The sequence below is a fragment of the Nothoprocta perdicaria genome, unplaced genomic scaffold, assembly GCF_003342845.1.
Source record: "Nothoprocta perdicaria isolate Ctin4 unplaced genomic scaffold, notPer1 scaffold_12, whole genome shotgun sequence".
Classification (NCBI taxonomy): Eukaryota; Metazoa; Chordata; class Aves; order Tinamiformes; family Tinamidae; genus Nothoprocta; species Nothoprocta perdicaria.
In genome coordinates this window covers 6,443,290-6,468,213 of record NW_020454316.1, presented here as the reverse complement: position 1 = coordinate 6,468,213, position 24,924 = coordinate 6,443,290, and the positions used below count along the sequence as shown (strand labels likewise).

Here is a 24,924-nt window from a genome sequence, read left to right as displayed (position 1 = left end):
TGTATCTCAGTTCGGGGATTTCAGCAAGATGTATCTATTTCAGTAACCCATTCCAGGAAATGAATCCTGCCTTGGCCCCTCTGCCCACACGGTCTGTGTGAAGAGCTCAGCCGTCTCTGATGATGCTGCATCAAAGATTTTCCACATGGGTTGGCTGCTAACTCAGAGAAGAAACTTTACCAGTCTGTGTGGAATGAATGTTCTGACATCCCCTTGCCCTTTCGCTGCTCTCTCACTCCTCCTAATAGAAGGTTGATGCCAGATTTTGAAAAGTTAGAGAGCTGAAGTTTGTTTTGAAATTTGAAAGTGGCTACAAATTGGAATTTCTATGGGAACATAAAGGTATCAGGCAGCCAGCTTCTATTGCATATCAGGAGATTTTATCTTCTCATGCATCGTTCTGTTATTTTATCCTTCCTTTTGGAGTACAAACCGAAATCATAGTTTGAGAGACATGATGTGTTCAATAGCAAGAGCAGTAAGTTTCGGTTTGGTATGTTGGGCCCAAGACCTCTTTGGAATTTGGAAGAGCATGTGTGTCAAAGTCRGTTTCTTTGTGTTCATTCAGTTCCCACTGAACTGAGTTCCCACTTCAGTTCGCACTGAAGAGTTCATAGGAAATCTTTATTTGAGAAAAGGAATTAGAGATTAAAACTGCTCACATAGGCTCATGAGGGGTCTGGGTACGTGTGTGAGGTGTGTGTGAGAACTTAGAGTATCTGGGCTTTGCTGTTCAAATTTTRTATCACTCCTTAGGTACCTTAAGGAAAGGTAATTAAACAGAAGAGTTTGTGTACAGACAACATTTATTTTATCCTGGGAATTATGGAGTTGTATTATACTGATTGGGATCGCCTTTATGAACTGAGAACAAGGTATCAGGATCTTCCTATATACTTTCTGCTCTGAKGTATCGTTAACAGTTTATAGTAGAATCTTGGGGTTTTCGCTGTGCACTSAGCTTTCATAAAAAGATGATTTAAAGGATTTAATCCCTAATTAGAGTGCTCAGAGAGATTGTAGAACATCCGTCATTTGGAACATGAGAGATACCCAAACTCAGCTAGAGCGACGTGCTCCAGAGTTGGGCTTCTGATTCAGGGCTTGGACCAGGCACCTCCAGTGGTTCTCTCCAGCCGAAATTACCCTGTGATTCTATTCCTTAATTGGGGTAATTCTATKCCTTAATTGTGGTAACAGTGTACTATCACCATATACCTCATTCCTATGTCACATGGCATCCATGTAGAGATTCTGCAGTCAGCAGGTTTTGTCCAACACACTGCCAGTGTCCCAAGTCAGAGAACGGTCCTTGCTGTTTCTTAAGAAAATTGAAGACTGCCACTGTCTGAATTTAAATTCAGCTGAAGGGGCTTCTAAGAAAACTTTCTGTTTAGGGATGTTTTTATGCATTTCCTAGGTTCTGTGAATGAATGACAAGACTTTTCCTTTCATATCTGCTGTTTACTTTATTGTGTGGCACTATGCTGTGACAGGATGTGCAATAAGAGACAATTAGTACCTGCCTTTGGTGCCTTGTCTGGAAAGCAGGGTAAGGCTTAGTCATGTGGGTTTTGATTGTTTGTTTGTTTTCTAATCTCTTTGTAACTGATTGCTGCTGGTAATTACAGAGGTTGTTTGGGAGTATTATTGTCATTATGTGTTAATGCTTCCTTCATACAACTGATGAAAATTGTTTCCTCTTGATAGAACCGATCAGAGTGTGGGAGATGGAATTGGGGCTTTTTSGAGTTTTACTGTAATTTCTCACTAGGGAAGCAGCTGGATGGCTTTAACAAGATATAAAACTCATCTTGTTGCCAAGAATTACTGAATATATTTTCTTACGGAAAAAAACTCTAATTACTTAGAGTTGCAGCATATAGAGGAATTGCCTAATTGCCAGACCTACTTAATTCCYATTTGTGGCAACAGGAGAGTTGACGCGCCATTGTTGAGCCTCTCTGTATGCAAGGCAGGTTGCTATAYACAGTAGTCTTGCATTTCTGCCTTTCATTATTAGACTTTTAGGTGTGCAAGGAGTGCAATATGAGGTTTGTCACTGGTAGTATTCCCATTTGAGCCCTCTGTTCTGGAATACTGATGTACTTTAGTGATTATTAGTGTGAGCAGCTAATGTATATAATGTAGTATATCTGCATATTGCTGCAGATCTGGGTTGTTCTGGATTTTTTCTTCCATGGATAGGRAAAGGAAGAAGGTAAAAGGAACCAACAGAGTCTCTTCATTATGCAAAATATTTCACTGTTGCAATTAACGCCAGCTATAATTCAAAACCAAATTTAACATCAAAGGAGTGAGGGATAGAATTAGGATTTAAATTCATGATAATTCTCTCCAGGCTTTAGTGAGACTGATTGCTAGAATTCCTCTTTTGCATGAACAGTCTTAAATCTGCCAAACAGCTTTCTTACATGCTTGGGTACAAGTGAGCTGTGCTTGCCTCACATAATCACCCTGCAATTCATGGAAATGCCAACTCTGTATCTTACATAAAAGTCACAGAAGACTTTGTTTCTTCTCTTTTTTTGAACCAGCTGCCAAATTATGCTGTAATTACCCTGTTTCAGCAGGAGTATTAAAATGGCAGTCTACTTGTGAGCTGGAACTGTGTCATGGTTGGGATGGGAAAGAGACAATTTAATGTTGGTAGGGAAATTTCCAACCCACTCAGCCAGAAATGCACACCATCCCCTCAGTCTGCTGAGGCTGCATTTAACCATGAACATCATCTCTGCGTTAATGAAGACAACGCTCCAGCTTGTTCTAAGTCCCTACGAGCTGTAGCAAAGGAAAGACTGGTTCATAATTTGCAGAYTTAAGTAAATTGCTAGTATTATGGACTATCTTGATAATTAGATAATTATTCACAATAATAAATGAGTAATGGCTGTTATTAACAGTTATTTACTCTGTTTGGCATTAGATAATCAAACAGCAAGACTAGTGTTTTATCTGCAGCAAACATAGAATTTTAYGAATGTGGTACGGTCTTACACTTTTATAGGTGTTAAAAGATAATAAGCAACATGCTTGTGATTAACAGAAACCCCCCAGTCCTGTGGCCGGTGTCATGAAGGGACTGTGACTTGACAGTGGCAGAGTCAGGATTAGAACCTTCTCCCCTATCTCACAGCTGCCTTAGATTTCATGAAAGATAAATTTTCATAAGRGACAGTTACATTTTAGGCCGTAAACACTTTCTGATGGTACGTGCTGTAGCCTAGTACTTGATTTTTTTTTTTTTTAATTACTCACACATATATTCTGTGCTTTGAGCTATGTGTCAGCTCCTCTTATTTTTTTTCTTATAGACTGGAACTGAGTGTAGTTTATTTTTAGCTCTCTTGTTAGCATCTCTTTTCCTCAAGGATCAGAGAAAAGATCTGTGCCAGTGAGGTGAGGTGGCGAATCAGTATGAGCTGGAAAACCTAAACAGAATAAAAACAGTTTTTTCCCCCCTCATTTTTAAAAAATGTTTTTTTCTCCGTTTTTTCCAGCCACAGCTTCAACAAAAAAAAAAAAAAAAAAAAAAAAATCACAAAATGATTCTTTACAGTAATTCTTTACAGTGGAAATGTAACAATACCACATGACCAAAACATCTATACATTGCAAGATCTCTCAGCAGTCCTGTGTGTGAATACATGGGGATTTTGCTAATGCCTTGAAACAATATAAAAATATACAAACACATGCTCAGTGTGAGGTGCTTGTTAGAGGAGGTAACTGGAAGAGTCAGTCCAAGGTTGCCTTTGGTCTAATGCTGTTTATGCCTTCACCAGAGATTGGAATTCTGTTGAAGAAARAAAATGAGAAAGGAAATAAGGCTAGATGAAAGTAGCTTTTAACGTCTTTAAAAGATAAAAAATGTCCTAAATGCCCTCATGCTAGCCAGGGAGRCCTCTCCAAATCATTATAACACTTMACAAGGTACTGCCAAACAGAAATGCTGGAGGCGTAACAGATTTTTCTCTCCATAAAAAGAGAATGTACTGAGAGGAGTGAAAAGAAGAGAGGAGAGTAAATTCATATTTGCAGGAAATCCTGAGCTTAAGCTAAGATGTCATCGCAAACTCTGGCAGCAGCCAAGTGGCAAAGTAAATTAGGGCAAGTCTATAGCTTTCAGTATGAATAGTTTTGTTTTTGTCATTCTGCCAAAAATAAAGAGAAAAGCATTAGTAATTATATAATTTCAGAACAGGAAATCTGGTGGTTAAGAGCTAAGATCTGCATAAATAATGTCCTATTTGGGCTTTATAAACAGAAGCTGCAAAACCTGCTGCTAAAGCAAATTCCTTCGGCAGCAAATCTCCCTCTCCTCCCAGACTGGCTAAGATTAGCACGTGTGTCTGTTAGAGTTATTGCCACCTGTTCCAGTTCAGCTGAGACACCCAGTTTTCAGTGACTTCATCTCTAATACATGATGCATAATGTCCCATTTTCCTTTGCTGCAGTCTCTAAAAGAAATAWCCTGGCCAGTTTCACATCATTCCTCAGAGAATTTCTTAAGAAATTTCATTTGGTTTCTCATAGAAAGGCTGCCCAGTGAAGTTTGCACTGATGAGATATAATTTTTTGGCACAACATTTTGTGATGCATTGCAGCAGGTCAGTTCCTCAAAAGYGTCACTAGATTTATTTTAGATTGCTGAATTATCCAATCCATAATATTGACCAACATCTGATAGATGGAGCAATAAATATATCTCAGTAGTAGTGTGCTAAAAAGCAAAGTACTGTGTGGCCAGAAACATCCGCTGCCRGAATTAGAATTTGGAGAGAGAACATGTTTTCCAAATGTTTTAAAAATCCGTCAGGATGAACCTGTGGACCAACCTCACTGTAGAAGTTAACCACAAACTGCCGTTACTAGCAGGAAGAACAGACTCTACTATGGAACTAATGTGGTATCACAGCAACTGGGGTCAAATAAGAATAAAGCTGTGAAATAAAAGACATTATTTGGTGGTGTAAAAATTGTGGCAGAAAGTACTTGGCCAGGTTACTTGGATGAGTTCTTGGGTGCTCTAAATGCATGCACTTTTTCATGCAATTTGGCCAAATTTCCCCAAATCCTACCTTCCACTCCAATTTTGCCRTCACCATCAGTATCACCTGCAGCCAGAAAAGCCTTGGTCTCCGCTGTGGTGAGAACTCTGGCACTTGAAGAGAAATTCTTCAAAAAGAGCCTGGAATAGAACAGGATGGTACACTGGGCTTGAGTTTTATTCTCTGAAATTCCCTTAGCAACTGTGATATTTCTGTTTTTCTTATCTTAAATCTGGACCAAAAAACATGACCATGTGTAATGCCTGTTCTCAATTTATGAGGAAATCCACGCAGATTCAGCAAAAGACAAGGTACTGCATTCTATTTAAAAACAGCAGCAAATATCTTGTAGGGCATCAAGAGAGTTCAGAGACCTACACTGCCTCAAGGAATACAGCAGCCAAACATTACTTACTGAAGCTCTTCTTCTTCAATGAAACCGCTCTTGTCCTGATCAAGGATTCCAAAAACTTTCTTTATCTGATCAGGAGTTTTGCTAGATAAGCCAACCGTGGAGAAGAAAGACTTGTAGTTGAAGGAATCAGCAGCTGAAAGAAACAAGAGGCTGTTTAAACATCTTCTCTTGAATTTGTTACTGCTGTATATATTCCTTGAGATTATGYATTTCTTTTTCTTTAAGCCTGAGCCTGCTCCTATTTCTTGCTTCCTAGTGCAGCAAAATATATAATATAATCTATTCTTTCTCTTTTAAATTACTGTGTGCCTGTGGTCATACATCCTTTTAGCCAGTTTAACATTTTCTGTTACAACACGCATTCTGCTAAAATGGGATTTTTGCAGTGTGTCACATGCAATTAATGATAAATATTTAGAGGATGCATCTGTGGCTTAAGGACTAATTCCTGTAATTCTTATTTCATCTCCACTTAGCCCTTACTTTGGTGAAAGATTTGCTAGAAGATTAAATAATCAACTGTCTTCAGCTAATTGAGCATTTGGAAATTTTGGGCTTTTCTTGCCAGGAGGAGAGCAGAAGCTGGTCATTGCTTCAGAACTTTTTGTTGACATGATGAGGGCCTAATATTGAGGACTAAATGATTGTAGGTCTTCAACTGTTTTAAAAGTTAAAATATAGTTCAGAATAGTGTCAAACCAGCCTTATATCTGTTGAAACTGTGGCCTTTTCACTCCTGCTCTGCATGTCAGGGAATGTTACTCACAAAATAATCACTTAGAAGAATTTCTGAACTCATGAGTCTATGCTGTAATGGATCTAGAAAGAGATCTCACAGGGAAGGCATCTAAAAGGAAAATGATAGGCATGTCATCTTAAGACATAAAAATGATATGCATCTTCTGGTTGCAGACAGACCATTCCTTACCCTGGCAGCTGGAGAGAGCAGATTCAATATCTTTAGCAGAAAGGATGTCAGTGATGGCCATTGTTGAACTGTAAAATAAATTAAATGTGAGCTCCTTAGTCATTGAAGTGACTTCTCTACCTCTTTCGTGGCTCCATTTGAAGTTGCTGCAGTGACAATACATGATAGGGGAGACATTATTCGTCTAATAGTAAGCAGAGCAAGCGGAACAGATGTCTGCAGCAGGTGCTTCCACTTAAAGCCGGGTAATGAGGGAGGAATTCTGCATGCCGGAGTATGGGGCCTCAGGAAGATCTGATGCTCGTATCGCACTGGGACAGAGCAACTCAAAGGTGTCTAGCACCACAAGACTTTGTGACTTCCGTGTGGGTTTTCCTGGAGGTGGATTATTGCTCAATTAAATAGACATGTGTTTACAGCATACATAAAGGATAAGGTCAAATGTACGCCCTGGAACTATATCTGGAACAAATTTGGTTAGAATTCTTTGAAGCTAACATTATTGTCAATAAATGGAGTGATCTTCATAAAGAAAGAAAATAACTGCATCTATTCATTAAAAGCAACAACAATGAAAACTAAATTGATAGAGTGAGCTCCTCCTCTTTTTAGCTGCATAGGCCATCTACCCTACGTTTGGTCTATGGGGCTACTGTCTCCTCAAAAGATTACATAGCGTTATGAAAAATTGCTCTTTGTGTTTTTCTTGATGCAATGCAGTTTATAGTAAGMAAGATTTTTATCTGGATTTTGGCATTTCAGGGTGTTGATGTGCTTAGACTATAGGTAGGGAGACTAAGTACTTGTTCCTGAGTACTTGTTCCCCCTTAGAAGGGAGAATACATTTTATTCTGACACAGCAGCTTTGTCCCATTCAGCCAAGAGGCTCCACAGTCTTTGCCAAAGCAATATATGTTCTGCTTAAGCAAATGCTGCATGCCTGAATTTTCAGTCACTATTATCAATGTTAACATCAATGCTTTCCCAGTTCTATAGTACACACCGATGAGGACTGGTTAGAAATAAAAACCTGTGACATTACAGTGAGGAGGCCCTGTGTTAGTTCAGGAAGGGGACCTGAGACGTAAAGAAGTTATCCTTGAAAATCACAAGAGAACAGAATTCAGATTTCAGGAATCCCAAACTGAGTCTTCAAAAATATCACCCTTCCTGCCTAAGTTTAGAAAACAGCATTTGACATTGATAACCATTTATGGTCTGTGCACTGATGCTGAGGTCTCCACGTAGGTTGAAACCTTGCCCAAGCAATCAAAGGGCTGCTTGGTACCTGTTGGGCTGCAGGAGAGGTAATTCAGTCATTTCACTCCCTTTAAATATCTCAGAAGCTGCAGGGAGACGGTGAGACAAATCCGTGCTGCTGGCCCTGAATGTTTCTCCAGCTAAGGTACATGAGTTACGCCTGTTTTGCCATCAGTTATTTTGTCTCAGTGGTTTCCTGTGCAGAGAATTTGCTCTCAGCACTTGACGAGATCGTTTGGAGCTCTATCATGCGCCTAATTCTCCCTGCTGACAGGATTAAAAACAGAGGGCAAAGCTGGAAAAAAACATAAAACTACAGCATTTGCTATCAGGTGCAACATTCCTGTCTTTCTCCGTCCTGTGATCTGAATGCTGGTTCTAGTCTATGTTAGATTGTAAAGGTATGACTGACTGGAAGCTGATACAAAACTATATATTTTTAATTGCATATGTGCTTTCCATTTAGGGAGCATTTTGCTTTTGTGTTTCTTTTTCTGAAAGCAGAGGATCTAATCAGCTTACCTTTGTGGTCTTCTTGACTGGATAAGGAAGCAGTCTGGTTGTGAGGAAAGCACTTGCTGTGTGTCTCCACCAGAGCTGAGCTTGCATATATATGCTTTAAGTTGTATACCATATACAGATTTTAGATTTCGGCGTCACGGAGGGGGAATGGTGTCAAATGAACTTGCCTAACTAATCATCTTGCACTATTTTTATCTCAAGAGAATACATATGATATTTGCAAATGAAACAAGATAAGTGGCTAGATATTTGAAAAGGACCGAGTCATATTGAATTTCTTCTGATTTAAGCAGAAAATACCAACTTCACTGTATGATATTGGGCAGAAAGGAAAGAGGAACAATCAGATACACTTGATCCCATGACTCAGATGAAGTGAAGCTGTACTAACTCCTGAAGCGATGCCTTTAGTAAATGTTTAAATGTGATAATATGTTATATTATCTGCAGGTACTGCATGTGATAGAGGCTTAATCACTTGAGCACTAAAAGGGGGGAAAAAAAGTCCTGTTCAAATATCGTTTGTGTAGCAAGCCACTTAAGATAATAGTCATGTTGTCTCCAAAAATGTAGGATCTGTTATTGTTTTGAAATAAAAACAGTGAATTTGTTGCTACAGGAGGTAAAATAATACGCTGTCGAGCTGCTGGAACAGTTGGCCGGGCAGGCGTTGCGGCTGGTATGTTTGCCCTGAAAATCTTCGAATTCTGCAGGGTTCTGACATCCTCTGCAGCCGTGTGTGTGTGTGGAGCGAGGGGGGAGCTCCCCAGCTGTCCCCCAGACCAGAGCCCCCAGCTCTGCGTGGAAGTGCTTCGCTCTTGGAGTGGAGCAGAAAGTTTGGTAGTAGCATCACTGAGGAGAAGAGCATGGGAGGATTGCCGGGTGGTCTTTGCAGTTTTTAATCTACCTTCTGGTCTCTGTTATGTAGCTTTGTTTAGGAAGAATGGGGGTGAGATTTTTCCGTTTTTCCCATGCTCTTTTTACATGTTCCATTAGGTAGGTGTACCTTTTTTAAGATAACATAGAGTTGGATCGTTTCTTTTTTCGTTCATGTGTGGATCTCATTTATGGCCAAAGGCAGCAGAAGAGTGAAAGACAGTTCATGTGGATGGCAGCACAAGGTGGCTCGGTGGCCCGGGCAGGRGTTGGTATCACAGCTTGAGGTAGTGGCACAGTAAGTGCAGAGACTATCTTAATGTCAGCAGCAGTGTCAAGGCATCTTTCCTCAGGAGCATTTCCCTCTAAGGCAGAAGGCAATCCTAGCCCAGCACTGCAGCCAGCCTTAAACGCACAGCAGTGCGGGGCAGAAAGGGAGGCAAGTCTGATCTGTTGGGGACCTTAGTCCATCCAACATTGTCAGCAGCTGATGAAAAAAGAGACTCCAGACTATTGCAAGAGATCATAAGGGAGAGGGCTGCCATTTCATTTACTTCATATAAATACAGTAAAAAAAAAAAAAAGCTACACAACACTTTCTTCCTTGAAAATGTTTCACGCAGAGCAGGTTCTTATGTTGGGGGAGAGGTGTTGAAATGGCCATGTCGAGACAGGCACTTCTCCCAGTTTTCTGAATGGAGTATTGACCAGCTGGTGCTGAAAATTTTTAAGAAGAATTTGATGGATAGATATTTGATCCTGGCTTTTGTTGCCACTAGTGACATCTGGCAGAAGGGATACAGATATCACTGTCTCCCCTCAAACTGTTCTAAGAAATGACTTATTCTACATGGGACACTCGCAGCCCGTATTTCTACCCCTCCCCTCAGAAAATTGCCTGCATAGTGCCAACAACTGATGTGAAGAAGAGCGTTCAACATAAAAATTGATGGCGTGACATGATCTAATGAAGCTAAGTTAAGAGGAAGGCCAAATTCTGCAGAAACTCTTGGACTGCAGGAGTCTACATGGGAATTTGGGCTCCGGTGTCTATTTCAGAGAATGCATTTGATTTTAGATGCAGTGGCTTCTCCTTTTGCCTAGAGCTAATTCCGCATATGTTAACCCCTCGCCCCCACTCTTCCTTTTAAAAATAGCCTTGATTGCTGTTATTTCCCTTAATGTCTGTGGCCTGTTGCTATTAGTTTGAACTTTTGTGTGTGACTTGCACAAGGATGCAGTCATGCTGTAGCAGGGCAATTCCTTTTGTTCTCTGAAATTTTGTGCATAAAGCATGAATGCCATATGATTTATGGCACTCATCTGTTGAGCTGCATTCAGCCTCTGGCAAATTTAGGGATCATTTTGGAGATTTGGAGGCACTAGAGATCCAAAACACGTGCACTCGCTGGGAGAATGAAATGCACAAGAATGAAACGCACAATGTAACTCTATTTACAACCAGMCCCAACAGACATTTTAATAGCAAACTGTGCAATAGAGATGGCAAAAAGCATCTCTCTGTCATTTTTGCTTTCTTAAATCAGATAGTGTTAGTAGCTTCCCACTTGCCATCCAACTTGGTATGAGAAGGACTAAGGAAGCAAGAAAGTAAGGAAGTAGGGAAAAGTACCCTTTCAGATAGTGTGATTAAGAAGGTTAAGCAGTTTGACATCCTGGGACCTGAGCATTTCAGTTTGCTCAAGTCTCATTGCCTACTAGCAGATTTCTTCTGTAATGAAATGGTGTAAATATGAAAATAGGACTTTTTTTTTCTTTGAAAAGCATGAAGTTACCTCTCCAGATTAAAAGGCTCAGTTTTAGGGCGTTGTATTTTCTATTGTGTTTTCACTTCCATTCTATGACTGTTACATTCCTCTCATTGTTTGAGTACTGAAGTGATTCACATGTGTAGTAGAATAATGAAAATATACCAAATAGTTCTGATTGCATACTATAATTTAAAGAAATCTGATTTGGTTGCTCTACATGTGTTTGTCCTTTTCCATGAATGCCCATGAGGTGGAACATGGGAAGTGGGGTCTTTATTCCTGAATGAGGTTTCTATAATAACACTGATTTTTACCATTTGTCATTCAATTATGTAAAATTATCCACAGTCACTAGTCAAGGCAAAGAACTCACTTTCTATATTTATGTATGTAATGTATTTAACCAGTCATAATCAGTGACATGTGAATGTGAAAAATGGAATATTCATTCAAATCCAAGATGAAAGAAATTGTATGAATGTAATTTTGTGTAATTGTCTCAAGGCATTGTGCTCTTGTCATTCCCTATCTGTGGGTAGCTTTAGGTATAGATTATAAAATCTAACATCTGCGGACAGCTGGTAACTGCACTGCATGTGGAAGTGTTTGTGTGGGGATGTCAATCCAGTAAAATGCTGAAAAAGAGAAACATTGCAGCTGTGTGGTAAGGAAGCTGCACAAGGAAAATATATCAAAGAATATTTGTTTAATTTTGCAAACTTTAATGAACTATAAAGAATAAGTATTTTTTCTTTTACTAGCTGTCATTCTAATATCAAGCGACTTCAGTTTCAGAGGCAGATTTTCAGAGATTCTAAGAACTTGTAGTGTAACTTTTCAACTTCATAGTAACTCTTGAAGTACTAATTTAGATTTTTTTTCCCTCAATCATATTTTTGTATGTATAAACCATCCTCTTAAAGCCAATTGGATTAATAGTTAATCACTTATGTTTGTTAAATATGATTATTTCTGGTTTTGCATGTAGAAAATTTTCAGGAAACAATTTCAATTCTGGTTCAAAAATTAGAAATTTGACCCAGATGTAAAATTCAGGTGATATACKGTAGCAGTAGAATCAGGTAGGAAATTCACAAATAATGATTTCTGAAATGATAGATTCCTAAGCCTGATTAATCTGCTGAAATGATTGGACAAAATACTTCAACCTCAATGTGACTCATATAGTCACAGTTTAAAAACAAAATGTAACAGGGATCAGAGAGAAGACAGAATAAGTAGCTTTCCTGCTTTAGTTGCATAGCAGAAAAATCTTGCCTGTCTTTCAACGTATCCTAATCTAATTGCCAATAAAACCTGTGTGTAGGATAGTCATAATTTATGAGTAGGACACAAACACAGATCTGCCAAAGTGATGTTCCCTAGCTCTGTTCTGTCCATCTGCTATGTTCTGTTCTGTCAGTGTTATAAAACTCTTCAACCTGAGACTCAACTTGAGCCTATGCAGGGACCTTTTCCCAGGAACTGTCTTTGGTTTGTTTTACCCTGCATAGCTCCATGGAGTCCTGTCCGTGACTGTGATTTTGGGCACTATAATAATCATCAGTCGCAACAGGCGTTCAGGTATACTTGCATTTGGAATTGACTCAGATGTTTTTGAGCCTGTCTGTATATTGTTACATACAACTTCCTGCATTGTGTGAGCAGTATATCTGACTAAAATGTGCATGTTATGCAGTTACGTAGGTACAGGAGCAGTGAAGTAAGACTCAAGGCATTTTTCATGTATATACTAATCTAGTACTGATATTGCTGTGAAAGTAGTGGCATAGATTTTTCTTGTAGTTGCTTGTAAAGGCAATTTATTCTTAGATCAGTGRAAAAAAGCAAATTCTAACTCCCACTGACTCTAGCTATGCTTTTCATGTGCACAGAGCCCATACTGTGACTGATTTGTAGGTGCATGGTGAGGTGTGACTTACCTCCTTACACATCCCTTCTCTGAGATCTGGCACTGGTCAGAACTTGCCACAGCTCCAGGCCAGCCCGGGTGCTTGGGCTTCTTTTCTTTGGAAACTAGAGCGTGATGAGGGGTTGATGTGTGCTTGGGTTTTATCCAAATGGAAAGCTCATGTGTCCATGACAGGCACCCAGGCCCGGGAACTCAGAGGCATTTCCTCATCGCTGGCTTAGACATTGTCAAAAAACAGCAAGGCCCTGACCAATAATTAGAATGAAGGCTATAGAAAAATGAGCTCAATTAATAGGGAGATTGGTACTAGAGACATAATAGCATTCGATATGAAAACATAAGGTCTTAGAAACAAGAATTCATTCAGCATTTAAGAGCTAAGTCTGGTTTAATCAAATGGTGCATCAATAGAGTGATTCCGCTGTTCAAATATTTAAAGGATCAGTGGGATGAAAAGACAGAAAAGGGCTTTGTTCTGCCTGCACAGAGTCGTGTTTGTGCTGCAGCTCCTGAGTACTAGCAGCTGTCCTAGTGTCCAGATATTCCAGCAATTTCAAGCTTTGTTATATGCTATAAAGTAATGCAGACAGAAAATATGAGTCTGTATTATCCAGTTATAGGCAAACCACATTATAATCACTATAGATCCTGTAAGCAAATTGCTGCCATCAATAGGTATAAAGTGAATTTGTCTTCGGATCTGTTGTTCTAAATGAAGAAGTGCTTTTATTGCATTCTAACTATAAAATCACATAGCAATCTTTTCCTAAATTATGATGGCCTCCAGCTGAGCTGGATTGTACCATTGACTGCATTTTACTGAATACATTTTAAAAGGAAGTTTACTAAACTGGAAACTTCAGGAGCAAAAGCTTAGGTGAAACAGTAGGACAGGAACSCTGTCTCTTTCTTAACAGTAATTCAAATATGACTGTGACTAGTTAGCTGTTAAARTAGAAAATGTCATTGAAATGCTCAGAAATTGTCCCTGAACTCTTGCTCGCACAGAACAAGCYGTGCCAACCATAAATGGCAAATTCTTTATTTCTGTGATAACGCACTGAATGGAACTGTAGTCTACAGAAAACAAATAGGTGGACAGACGAAATACTGAGATTCTTGGATGAGGTTTTTGAAGYGTCTGACTCACTATTTTTAACATAGCATTTGGATACACTGAATAACAACCTCCAGATTTGAAAATCCAGAAGCTGAGAGCAGAAGGTATCTTGCTGACTCTTGAATTCTTCCTATTGTTTTGTCATTTTCTGAGTAGAGGTGGATGGAAGCAGGTGTTAAAGTAGAATGTATATTAAATACTTCGCAGAATTTGAAAAGGAAGACCAAATTTTCTCTAGTATATATTTATGACCTATGCAACACCACGCTGGGCTGCACAAGCTGTAGTTCTGGGCAAAATTTGGTACTTAAAATCGTTGTTGGAATGTTAATTGCTACTACAAATCAGTTATCTCACAATATCATGGTAAGATAATTTCAAAATACTAAATCCTCAGCTATTTCCTGAAAGATCCAGCTATATAAAACTTTGCTTAACAGGAATGTTGAAAAATGCTTGTTAATCAGGGCAGATATTCCCCATCACATAACTTTATAATTGATGGTGTCATCAACAGCATAGGCAGTCATTTAAATTATTAATGCTTCTGATTATGAAAAAARTGCTTTTATTTTGGAATAGGAATTAAGACGTGTGTTATTAGAACTAGTAGAAGAATTTGAGTCATGCTTTGAAGGATACTACAGAATTAGATATAGTTTAAAGTTTATGAATGCTTGGGCAACTGAGCATATTTTTCTATTAAATGTATATATTATAAATTAAATTAAATTTAGACTTTGCAAAACCAATGGAGAAGCATCCAATGAATGAAGTTGTAAGTTATTGGAGGCCTTGTTGAAGTTAGTATATGAAGCCATCACCCTTATATTAAAACCGCTGTAAGCGGCCATGTTAAAGCCTGTGGGGAAATGGGCAGCTGAAATGATCAGCTTCACCTTCCTCAACTAGTTCTGTTTTTCCTGCAGTAATGTGGGGCATCAGGGTGACTGACAGATCTGCCAGGGAATGACTTCCTATGAAGGGGTGACCAGCTAATCTGAGGTACTTGCTGTAATGTTCTCAAAAAGCTCATGTATTTGCAGCATACACTTCCATTTAGACCCCAGCTATACAGCCAGCATTTAACTGAAGTGCTGCTAAGAAAGCAAAGGAAAACGTGGACCAGCGGGTCACCTCTGAAGGGGGCATTTCCTTTGAGTGAATGGAATTGGATTTCACACAGTTTCAAGACTAGGAGTATGAAAGTCACGATCTGATCACTGGGCATGACTTTCACATTATGTTGGTGTCCTGATTCTGCCAGTTCTTCAGTGATGCCTGGTTTTCCAAGGAAATCTGTGTAGGCAAACTTTTAACAAGAGCAGCAAAAATAACGAGCCTGTCAGCTATTAAAGGAACAAAAACAAGCAGTAAGATGGAAGATGGAAGTCCTATCTTTAGAAGTAAGCTACAAATGCCACAGTTGCTTTTATGCTCTTCATTGGTGTGAAACATGGATAAACTGAGGGGACGCGGCCCCCCGGTGCSTAGGGATATTCCCGGGGAGGGGAGGAGAGGGTGCTGATCCTGGGCTGAGGCCAGGGCTCTGGAATTCCCTCGTGATCGCTGCCGCTGCAGCAGCCGCCCTGGAGGCCACCGGCACCGCGTGGGGATCACAGCGGCTCAGGCAGGGTGGGAGCCCCTGCACTGCCCCCTCGGCTGCACGGTTGGGCGTAACTGAAGAGAGYTTGATTTTTCCCTTGTTTTATATACAGTGATCTGGGAAGGTCTYATTGAAATCAAGCTTTTTTTGTTTCCTCAAGTTGATCTTAGGTTGTGCATTTCTAAGTGCAAGCAGTACATTGGACTGTAGGCCAATTGCTGGGRCAGCTTTACAGTCTAAAGACCAAATTTCCCAGCCTTTTTGCTTTGMTGTAAGCTCAGAGCTGAGCTAATACAGTTACTAACCTACTTGTCCGTGTACAAGGAGCACTGAATGCAGAGGAAGCAGAAGGGAGAGGTTTAGAAAGCATAGTATTKCAGCCTTGTTCTTATACCTCTTACTGGTTATTTTCAAGAGTCTTAGGGTGAAAATGGCTTCTCCATGAAAATGGCTATTAATTCCAGTTAGAATCAAATTAGTTTGACTCCATCAATGCTTTCCAAAATGATCTTTTCCTCCTTCCCTTTCCTGCAACTCCAGCAAAWGGAAATCAGTGTGTTTAACTCCATCCCTTAATTTAGGACCATTTTAAGTTGTCTGATGAATTTGATAATTCAGCTTGTCCTCTACTGTTTCAGCTACTAAGGAAATTCCAGTTAGGATCTGCTGGATCAGATATCCTGTGTCTCAGCTGACCCAAAATCCCCATGATGGCTTTAGCACCATTCTTAAAAGAACCAGGCAGACTTACTGACTGTCAGAGCTGTTTACCTGATCATGGAAGAGAATTTAATTTAAAAGATAGTGACATCAATATTAGAAACTTTGTAATTAAAGGACAGTGCCCTGAATATTCTTAATTTTTGCTGTTATCTAATGAATGTAATTCTTAAATAGGATTGAATTAAGGAGAAAATATAAGAAGCTTAATGGATCCTTCTTATTTTTTTTTTGTAAATTCCATCTCCCTAAATTAGAAGTATAAAGTTGAAATATTTCTATGGCCTTTAAATGGTTTTCCCAAAGCTCTGGTCTGTAGTGATTATGTTCCTTATCCCGCTGTGCCTATACTAAGAAAAGCTGCCTATTACTGTAGTAAATACTCCCACGTGGCTGGTGCTGCTGCTCACGACACAGAGTGTGCGGTCCTGGTGCAAAGGCAACAGTGCAAAATTTTAAAAGACTGGGAATATTGCTCTAGCCACAGGGTTTTCCTGAAGGACAGGCTCTCAGTGGGCTAAACAAACCTAGTTCATGTTCAGACTGTTTTTATGGATCCCTGACAGGGTGTAAAATTACGGACTAGTCGATGCAGATAAAGCTGACACATAACTTTGAAGCATAGTGAGAGTTTGGGGCTATATTTAACAAAAACACTGAGTTCTGTGCTTGGGTAATACACTCTGCCTCCATACCTAGAAGTGCTACCCGAGCCCAAATCCTCACTAGCTTCTCCTGTTGATTATGTGCCACATGTTGGATTCAGATTTGATCAGATTGTGTTTATTCGGGGAAAGAAGTATGGTTTTGAGGTRACAACATTAAATATATTTTGGTCAAATGTACCCAGATCTGCCCTGTTATCTGTGCAGGAGAAGCTGTGGAGTACACTGGAAAACGTGGGCAAAGGGATTCCTCTGAATGTTGAAAATGACCCCTAGTCCCCAAACTACTAATGCACTGTCTGTATTTTGTCTGTTTTCATGCATTTTTCAGGTTATCTTCTGAATTCCCAGTTCTGAATCTCCAGTTTCATTGCTTTGAACTGGAACTGATGGGATTTGTTTCCTGTTGTGACTATTTCTGTTAGAGGAACTATAACTTAAAGAATATTCTTTTAGACTCATTATACAGACAACATTTCCTTGTTTTTAAGACCTCCCTTTTCATTCTTGTTAAACTTTTTAATTTTTCTTCATTGTAGATGTAGCCTCTTAGGGAAATTAAAATCCTTGCAGCTGAACAGCATGCAAAAAGAATTATCTTTTAAAGTCAATAACACTTGGAAAGGATTTTCTTCTGTGCATGGCAAGACAAGCTGCGTAGGTGTCTGTTAGTTCTGTCAGATCTTTCATTATGGTTTTGGTATTTATAGCTTTGTACGAAGGGGATGCTCAGAAAATTGCACTCTATAGTAACTGATTGTAATCAGCTGTTTGTAACCTGCATTAATGAATCCCTTACAGAAATAGTCTTTCTGCGTAATTGAATCTCGTTTAAAATCTGTCTGCATCTCACCCTGGCTATCCCCAGGCTGTGTGAGCAGAGCAGTATCCCTGAATCCCCCCTCTTTAGCCTTGCCCATAGCGCAGCCAGAGTCATTTTGGCTGGTTCGAGCTGGCCAGGGCTCTTGCAGAGGCCGCTGCTGCCATTTCAGCACTGGCCAGAGAACACATGAGAAGACAGAATCAATTTAACTTTCCCTTACAGGAATAAATACAATATCCAACCTACGCAGCGTTCSCAGCTCCCCGCCAAGGAAATTCCATTGCTTCCTACAGGGAGTGCAGTGGGAGTCGGTCCTCCAAGCAGAGCAATCATTTATAAATTATAGGGACAAGCATATGATATTTATAAATGGCTACTATACAGAGACTTCCTGTTTCCAATGGCAAAATTCCCATTGACTTCAGTGCCAGCAGAGTCTGGACCACAGGCCTTAAAACAAATGTTTCTTGTTAAAATCATAATATAATTAGCATTGGGCAGCTGCTTAATGAGATGGACTTGATAGCTACAAAAGCTGCGGATCTTTCGTCTGGATTGAATCTTATTTCTCTACTATTTTAATTTAAAATTAGTGTGCTTATTTTTACCCGGCTTTACACATTTTTCCTCATGCATCTCATCCTGGTTAAAGCCATTTATTATTAATATTACTGAAGGCTTTTTTGTGGGTGTTGTCTTCGCCTCCACAAGTGGAAATTTCAATGATGGCAGTGTGGTGGTTGTTACCATTATTCCTCAGAATGATGTTGTTTGTTTTATTTTTCAGTCAAAAGAGGAGCAACATGAAGTCGGAGAAAGCACTGTAATTTTAAATGCAAGGAGGAAGGGGGCACTTCTGGGCAGCAATGGCTGCAGGATTCCCAGCAGTGGGAATGAGATAGGGTCTGTCTGAGGTGTTCCCATGAGTGAATTTAAGAGTAAATCCCTACCCTGTTACAACAGGGATCAAGAGCAAGTGCAGGATTGGACCCCAGTCCCGCAGGTGCTTTGCCACCATGTAACTTCTGTCTTTGTATTTCAATTGTTTATCAAAGATAAAAAGCACCCAGGATGGGAAACCTGGTTTCTAATGCGGGCTTTGGTAACGAGACTCTCAGTGGCTCTGGGCAGTTAGTATTTATGGGCTGTCAGTACCTCCATGCGTCGTGTGCCGCACATGTGCTTAAGTGTTCGGCTTTCTCCCAGAGAGGCCAAAGCCAAAACAGAATCGTGAGGCAGCCTCCCATCTATTGAGCTGGTTGTTGTGCTTCAAACTGCTTCATTGCAACTGAGGTGAATCCGGCAATCAGATACTACTCAGTCTAAGTATATCGCAGACTTGTGCCTATGTTATTTGAACTTCTCTTTCCTTATAAGTAAAATGGGTATGATCTTTTAAAACACTTCAAAAGATCTAGCAATTGCGAGTTACCATTAATTAATTCTGTAGATGAAAAATTCTTGTTAAGTACAGGCCATTTTTTTTATTTTTAATTTTTCTGTAAGTTCTTTTTTTCTAGTAGAAGCATAATTTGTATATTAATATTCAAATGAATCCTTAATCCTTGCTTATCCCTATATTGGCAAAGCTTATACTGGAAGTCACTTGAACTGCTGAATTAGGACTGATTTATGATGGGAGAGGTTTACTCCATGTATGAATTTTCCTGGCCGAGGAGATGATAGTTTTTTTATTTTGAACTGAAATACTCCCATCTGAGCTAATCTGCGAGATGATGATAGAGCAAAATGCTTATTTCAGAAAAAGAAGTACTGGTGTTTTTTCTATACTTTATGTTGTCCTGCAGAGTTCATCTTGGGTTGGAGAGTAAAACAAATAATGTTGTAGGGGCAAACAAACTGTGCAAATATATTTATGTATTTCTAATTTTGTCTTTGGGTGTTGAATTGCCCCGGGTTAAGTTGCATAATGATAAGTAAAGTAACTGGACACAATCCAGTGCAAAGTGATGCATGAAACAGGCCCTTTTACCCCCTAGCGCGTGAAAATTTGTATCAGCAAGAAACAGATAGTCTAACTTGTGTGTAGCTGGAGATCTGCCTGCAGTTTGATACCTACATTCTTTCAAAATGAATCATTCTTAAGCACAGACACCAGATCCGCCGCACACTGAGGCCGAGCAGTGACAAGCTGACACTGGGCTACAGTGACCGCCAGCCTCACGGCCTCCCATGGACTAACATGACCCTTGCAAGTGGTGACCCAGGAGCTGTGGTTGGAGACGGCTAACCCAGTGCAGTGCTGGGGTTGACAGATCTGTTCTGGAGACAATTTCATGTGAAATCTCATATCATGTTGTCATGTAAATGCAGTACCCCCATTTCCTCAGCTCTGGCACTTCATTGGGTGATTGCTTGGGTGGCAGATGATGGCAGCAGAACCCACCCTCCTGTTCAGCCACTTGATGTCCAAAAGGTGGGACAAGGTGCTTCCTTTTTAAAGACAGGGCCTCCAAGGCATTGCTGTTGTAATCAGGAAGCTCCATCTCTACAGGCTTCACACCTGTCTTAAAAGCCCTTAGGAAAGGAACCCTTAGGTCTTTAAGCATCTGCCATGCTTAAAGCTTTCGAGCAGCTGTGTGTCTCTTTATTTTTAAAGTAAAGAAAAAAAGTGCAGCTGCCTATTAGCTGCTTTGAAGTACAGAATAATAATATTTATCTGAAAAAGATTCAGTTCTAGAACAGAGTTCATGTTTGGATCTTATTCTTTCAAAATCCACATTCTCTCTGAGGTAGGTCTTGTACTGGGATCTGGAGCAGTGCAAGAATAAATAGGAAATTAAATCAGATTATTTTCAAGAGTAGGCAATGTTTTAAGTAATGTTGTAGACTAATCCGTCATATAAACATGGGTATTTTGATGTCTGCTCAATCAGAATTCCCCATTTACCTTTTCTCAGTGTGTCTCCTCTAGATAAGATATAAATTGTAGCTGATTTATATTACTTCCTTAGGAAATAATTTGATGCCTAATTATGATTAAAAGTAACACTTAATGGCTGTGTGAAGACCTTCCAAAACTGAAAGTAGCAATAGGAATGTGAGCGCGTCTGTGCTCTGCAGGGTGGGTACAACAGGCTCCCACTAAGTTTCTTTCTTTGCTGTGATAGTTTTTACTGCCAAAGGGGCAAGGGACAGATGGCAAATCCTCCTGGGTACAGAGATGTCCCTTGGTGATCTCTGAAGGCCATGTTAAGATTCAGGTCTTGTTTCTAAATGCCTGTAGCACTAGGGTGGRAAATGAGGAAATGAGGTGTTCCAGCTTTCTGTAGCAGATGTAGAGATGTTGTTCTCTTTTGGAGGCAATATAGTTGTAGATACATTGTTGGAGCAGAGACTGCTCTGTCGCTATCTGCGCTTGCAGTGGCCAGAGGTCTCCCAGGAGTGGCTGATTGTGGCTGGAGCAATAGAGAGATCAACCTGGGTGACTTACCAGTCTCAGTAAAACCAAAGAGGAAGGGTGAACCCTGTCTCCTCACGCTTAGCTGAAGAGCTCAGGAGTGTCTCAGAGCTGTCTGACAGTGCTGGCATGCACAGTGCCACCTGAGGCGTTTTAATGGCTGTGGTGTTGCTGTGATGTTCCTGTAGGATGGTATAGAGCGATGGTGGTGGCTTTTTGGACGACGTTCCATTAGATTCGTAGATTTGTGTCAGCCAGAATTGGAACTGCACTGAGGAGGTGTCCACYGTGAGTAGAATCATTAAGTTCTTCACCTACTTGGCAGTCTATCCCTGTAGATGAGATTATGTTTGGAGTCTCTGTGGTCATGGAGCAAGCAGGATTTGTCCTGAAAGGAGATGTTGTAACAGTAGGATGAAAGAGGAGAGTGAACTGAGGTGCTTAACAGCATGTACCAGAAGAATAGAAAGGATAATGTGCTAATCAAATTCTGGCAGGTTTTTGAGGGGGAAAGAGGGTAGGCATCTTTGAGCTATCTGCACTAAAACTGGAAAATGCAGGAAAATGCAAAGTGATCTAGATATATGAAAGTCCAAGGCAAGTTAAAATTTGAACAAAAGCTTGTTCATCTTCTGTGACTCATTTCAGGCTCTCTTACGTTTCCCCTTTTGATTCCATTGCCCGAGCTTTGTAGGAAGAAAAGGACAAAGTGGTAAGCCTGTAAGTATTGAGCTGTAAGCACTGGTAGGATTTACATCAATATGTTAGGATCTCTTTTTTGTTAGGACTCCCATAAGTGATTCTTATCTTACCTTCAGTGATTGTTCCACTTGATAAGACTTATTAAAATATAAAACCTTTAAACCTGGGGGACTTGCAAGCAGCGATGTAGAAAACACTTGTCCAAGGACCAGTGTACACTGTGAAGCTCCCTCAGCTTGGCTCTTAGCCACCAGGCTGTCSTGGCCGTGCTCAACATCCCGCGTTGACGATTTCCAAGCTGTCGATGCGTCCACAGAGGTTAATGAGCACCACCTTGTGGCTACGTGGCTCTGGACTAGGCCCCGGGCACTGCTGCGGCTGTGATGAGGAATGATTCTTCAGTAGCAGGAGGCAGCAGGATCAGKTTGTGTGTTCAGTGCATTCCTTCCAAACATAACACCCAGCAGGATGCTGTTGGGTTATATACACTCTGCATGCAAGCTACACAGACAAGCTGAGGTCCTAGGTACTTATAAATTCAAGCCTATTGTCATAATACTAGATAAAAAGGGTACCCCTCTTAACATGGCAGAGTTAGCAGTGAGGATGGATAAGAAAATCAGGACCAGGAGGATGGATTGATAAGTCAGTAAGTCTTTCTCTGCAGTGCAAAAAGTAGGTGAATTTACTGTACCAAGGTCAAGGAGGTTTCTAATGTTGCCCCTTCCAGCTGCTCTGTTGGTTTTTGTCTTCTCTGTTTGTGTTTCTCCTGGTTCCCATGGGCARGCATACAGCTACCGGTGCTCTCTGTGGTGACACGAGCTCCTCATCCTGGTGATGAATGTCTTGTACACGAGCCTTCATCTCCCAACTTCTGTGCCAGAGCAGTTCTCCACAGTGGAGGTTAAGTTCCCATTCTTTTAATTCTCTCTTCTCCAGTAGTCTTGATTTTTCTAGAAAACTCTAAATAGCTCCCAGTACTAAGTCTTATTATGTATAAATCTCAGAAAAGGGGGGCCTTCTGTTAGTAAGGGACCTAATTTCAAATGCAGCAGTCTTTATGGATTTGAAAGATCCTGCAGTGCACTATCGTTTGGGACATAAAAGACCTCAAGGGCACAGTAAAAGCCAGTTGGAATTATGAGTAYGTATTCCACCTTTTGAATAAAACAGTGTTCTGCAGGCTACATGTTACAGAGGATTTATCCAGAAAAATGCAAAAAAAAAAATCAGAGTGGACAATCTGTGTGGGCTGTGTGAAAGCTCTTAGAGTTTATGATCTCATCAGGAAGGAGGAGCGTACCTGAGTGGCTTCATTGTTGTTGTTATTAATAATGTTCCCATGAATGATTGATATGTCCAAAGTGCTTTTCAGACATATAGGAAAGGATTATATTTGCCCAGACAGTTTACAATGTGCTAAGAACTTTTTTTTTTTTCTGTCTGGCTTGCAAGCAGGTAAAATAAACAGAATGTTATCAATTACTTTGCTTGATGTCAAGAGCATGTTACGTAGCTCTACTGGCCTTCTTTCCTGTTAAAATAGGATATGGAAAAGGATAGCTTTAGAGAAAAGAGTAATGTAAACACATTCATGTACTCTGCAGTAGTTGAGCGAATCCCTGTTGGAAGGTATGGAAGTGGTGTCCTTGAACTTACATAGTGTCACAGCAAATGTTTAGATTTCATTTTTATCACATACCACACTGATAAAAGAGGGAAGAGTCAATAAAGCAGAGATTGTAGACTAAAGAGCTGGTAGCCTAAACAGAATTCTTAGCGGGCAAGGGTATTTGAAAAGAAAATAATAAGCAACCCAAGTTTCCCAAGCCCCCTATAATAACCCTTGTTCCAGTTGAGTTTACCAAAATAAGCTTTGGGAGGGTTACTCCTGATTTATACCTAAGCTAAGTGAGAATAGAAAAAGCAAGCACTTAAGGAGTGAAGAAATCTAAAGCTCAGCCCTAAGGATGTAGAGAATAAAATGTCAAACCATTATCAGTTCAGACGATGGAAGGGAGTGGGACATGTTTGAAAAGGAGGTTCCAGGCTGCAATCTTAATTCAAATGTGCCACTGCACTGGAACCGGTGCATCTGAAGGGAGTGGAGAAGAGGAGCTGGTCTGATGAGATCCCACATCCCACTCTGTGTGTCCTTCTGTGGAGCATAATCCCTAGGTATACATCACGGCTCTCTGAGAGGGAAAAATCAGCCAGGGCTACTGGTGTTACACCATTTAGGTGCATCTCAGCCCATGCAGAGTATGTTTCTTAGGCAGATGTCTTCTTCTAAATATGAACCTGAAATTCTGCAGAGTTTCAGAAGATGGTGACAAAGCCTCTGGATGCTCCTCTGTGCAGTGACAGATGTACGTGGATGAACATGTTGGAGTTGGTGGCACCTGCTGGCAATCAGAAAATTCTGGGAAGGATCAAATCCATACACAATAAATACAGAACAAAGAGAGGTCTAATTTTATTTCAGCCCCCTTTGGGTAAACCCAAAACGTTTATTGAACACAAAGTCATTTTCTTAAGTAGTTGTGCAGCTCTTCCATGGGTACAGTAGGTTCCATTTAAAAGTGTTTAGGTACCTTGYCCTCCTTGCTCCATTTGAGAGATCATGCCAGTATGTAAAAGCTTTGAATAGCTGAAAATATGTTCCTTAGTTTTCAGTCTAAGCAAACTGATGATCATTTAACAATTAGATCTTGTCCTAGAACCATAGGATCATCAAGGTTGGAAGTGACCTTTAGAAATCATCCAGTCCAATTCCCCTGCACATGCATGGTCACCCAGGGCATGTGGCACAAGGTGGCATCCAGGCGGGTTTGGAAGATCTGCAGAGAAGGAGACTCCACAGCCTCTCTTGGCAACCTGTTCCAGGGCTTTGTCATCCTCACTGTCAAAAAAATTATGATCATATTAACCTTTAACTTAGTTCTTTATCTCAAAATCTGTTTATAAAGAATTTGCATATCTTCTTTTCACTCTCACACCTGACAAACCATGCTCTTTAATCTCTGCCTAAGACTGATAATCCATTTCTTCTATTTCTCTATTATTCTAATAGCCAGTCTGCACTGATC

General features: G+C 40.2%; 1 protein-coding gene across 1 annotated transcript; it reads right to left on the bottom strand.

Annotated features, from left to right (window-relative positions):
- Nucleotides 1-3,556: 3,556 nt before the first annotated feature.
- LOC112959958 (parvalbumin, thymic) lies at nt 3,557-8,241 on the bottom strand. Its single transcript, XM_026054119.1, has 5 exons — nt 8,198-8,241; nt 6,416-6,483; nt 5,488-5,620; nt 5,103-5,212; nt 3,557-3,817 (listed from the first exon to the last, which is right to left on the bottom strand). The coding sequence occupies exons 2-5, from the start codon at nt 6,474-6,476 to the stop codon at nt 3,792-3,794; spliced, it is 330 nt and encodes a 109-aa protein (XP_025909904.1). The 5' UTR covers nt 6,477-6,483; nt 8,198-8,241; the 3' UTR covers nt 3,557-3,791.
- Nucleotides 8,242-24,924: the final 16,683 nt, after the last annotated feature.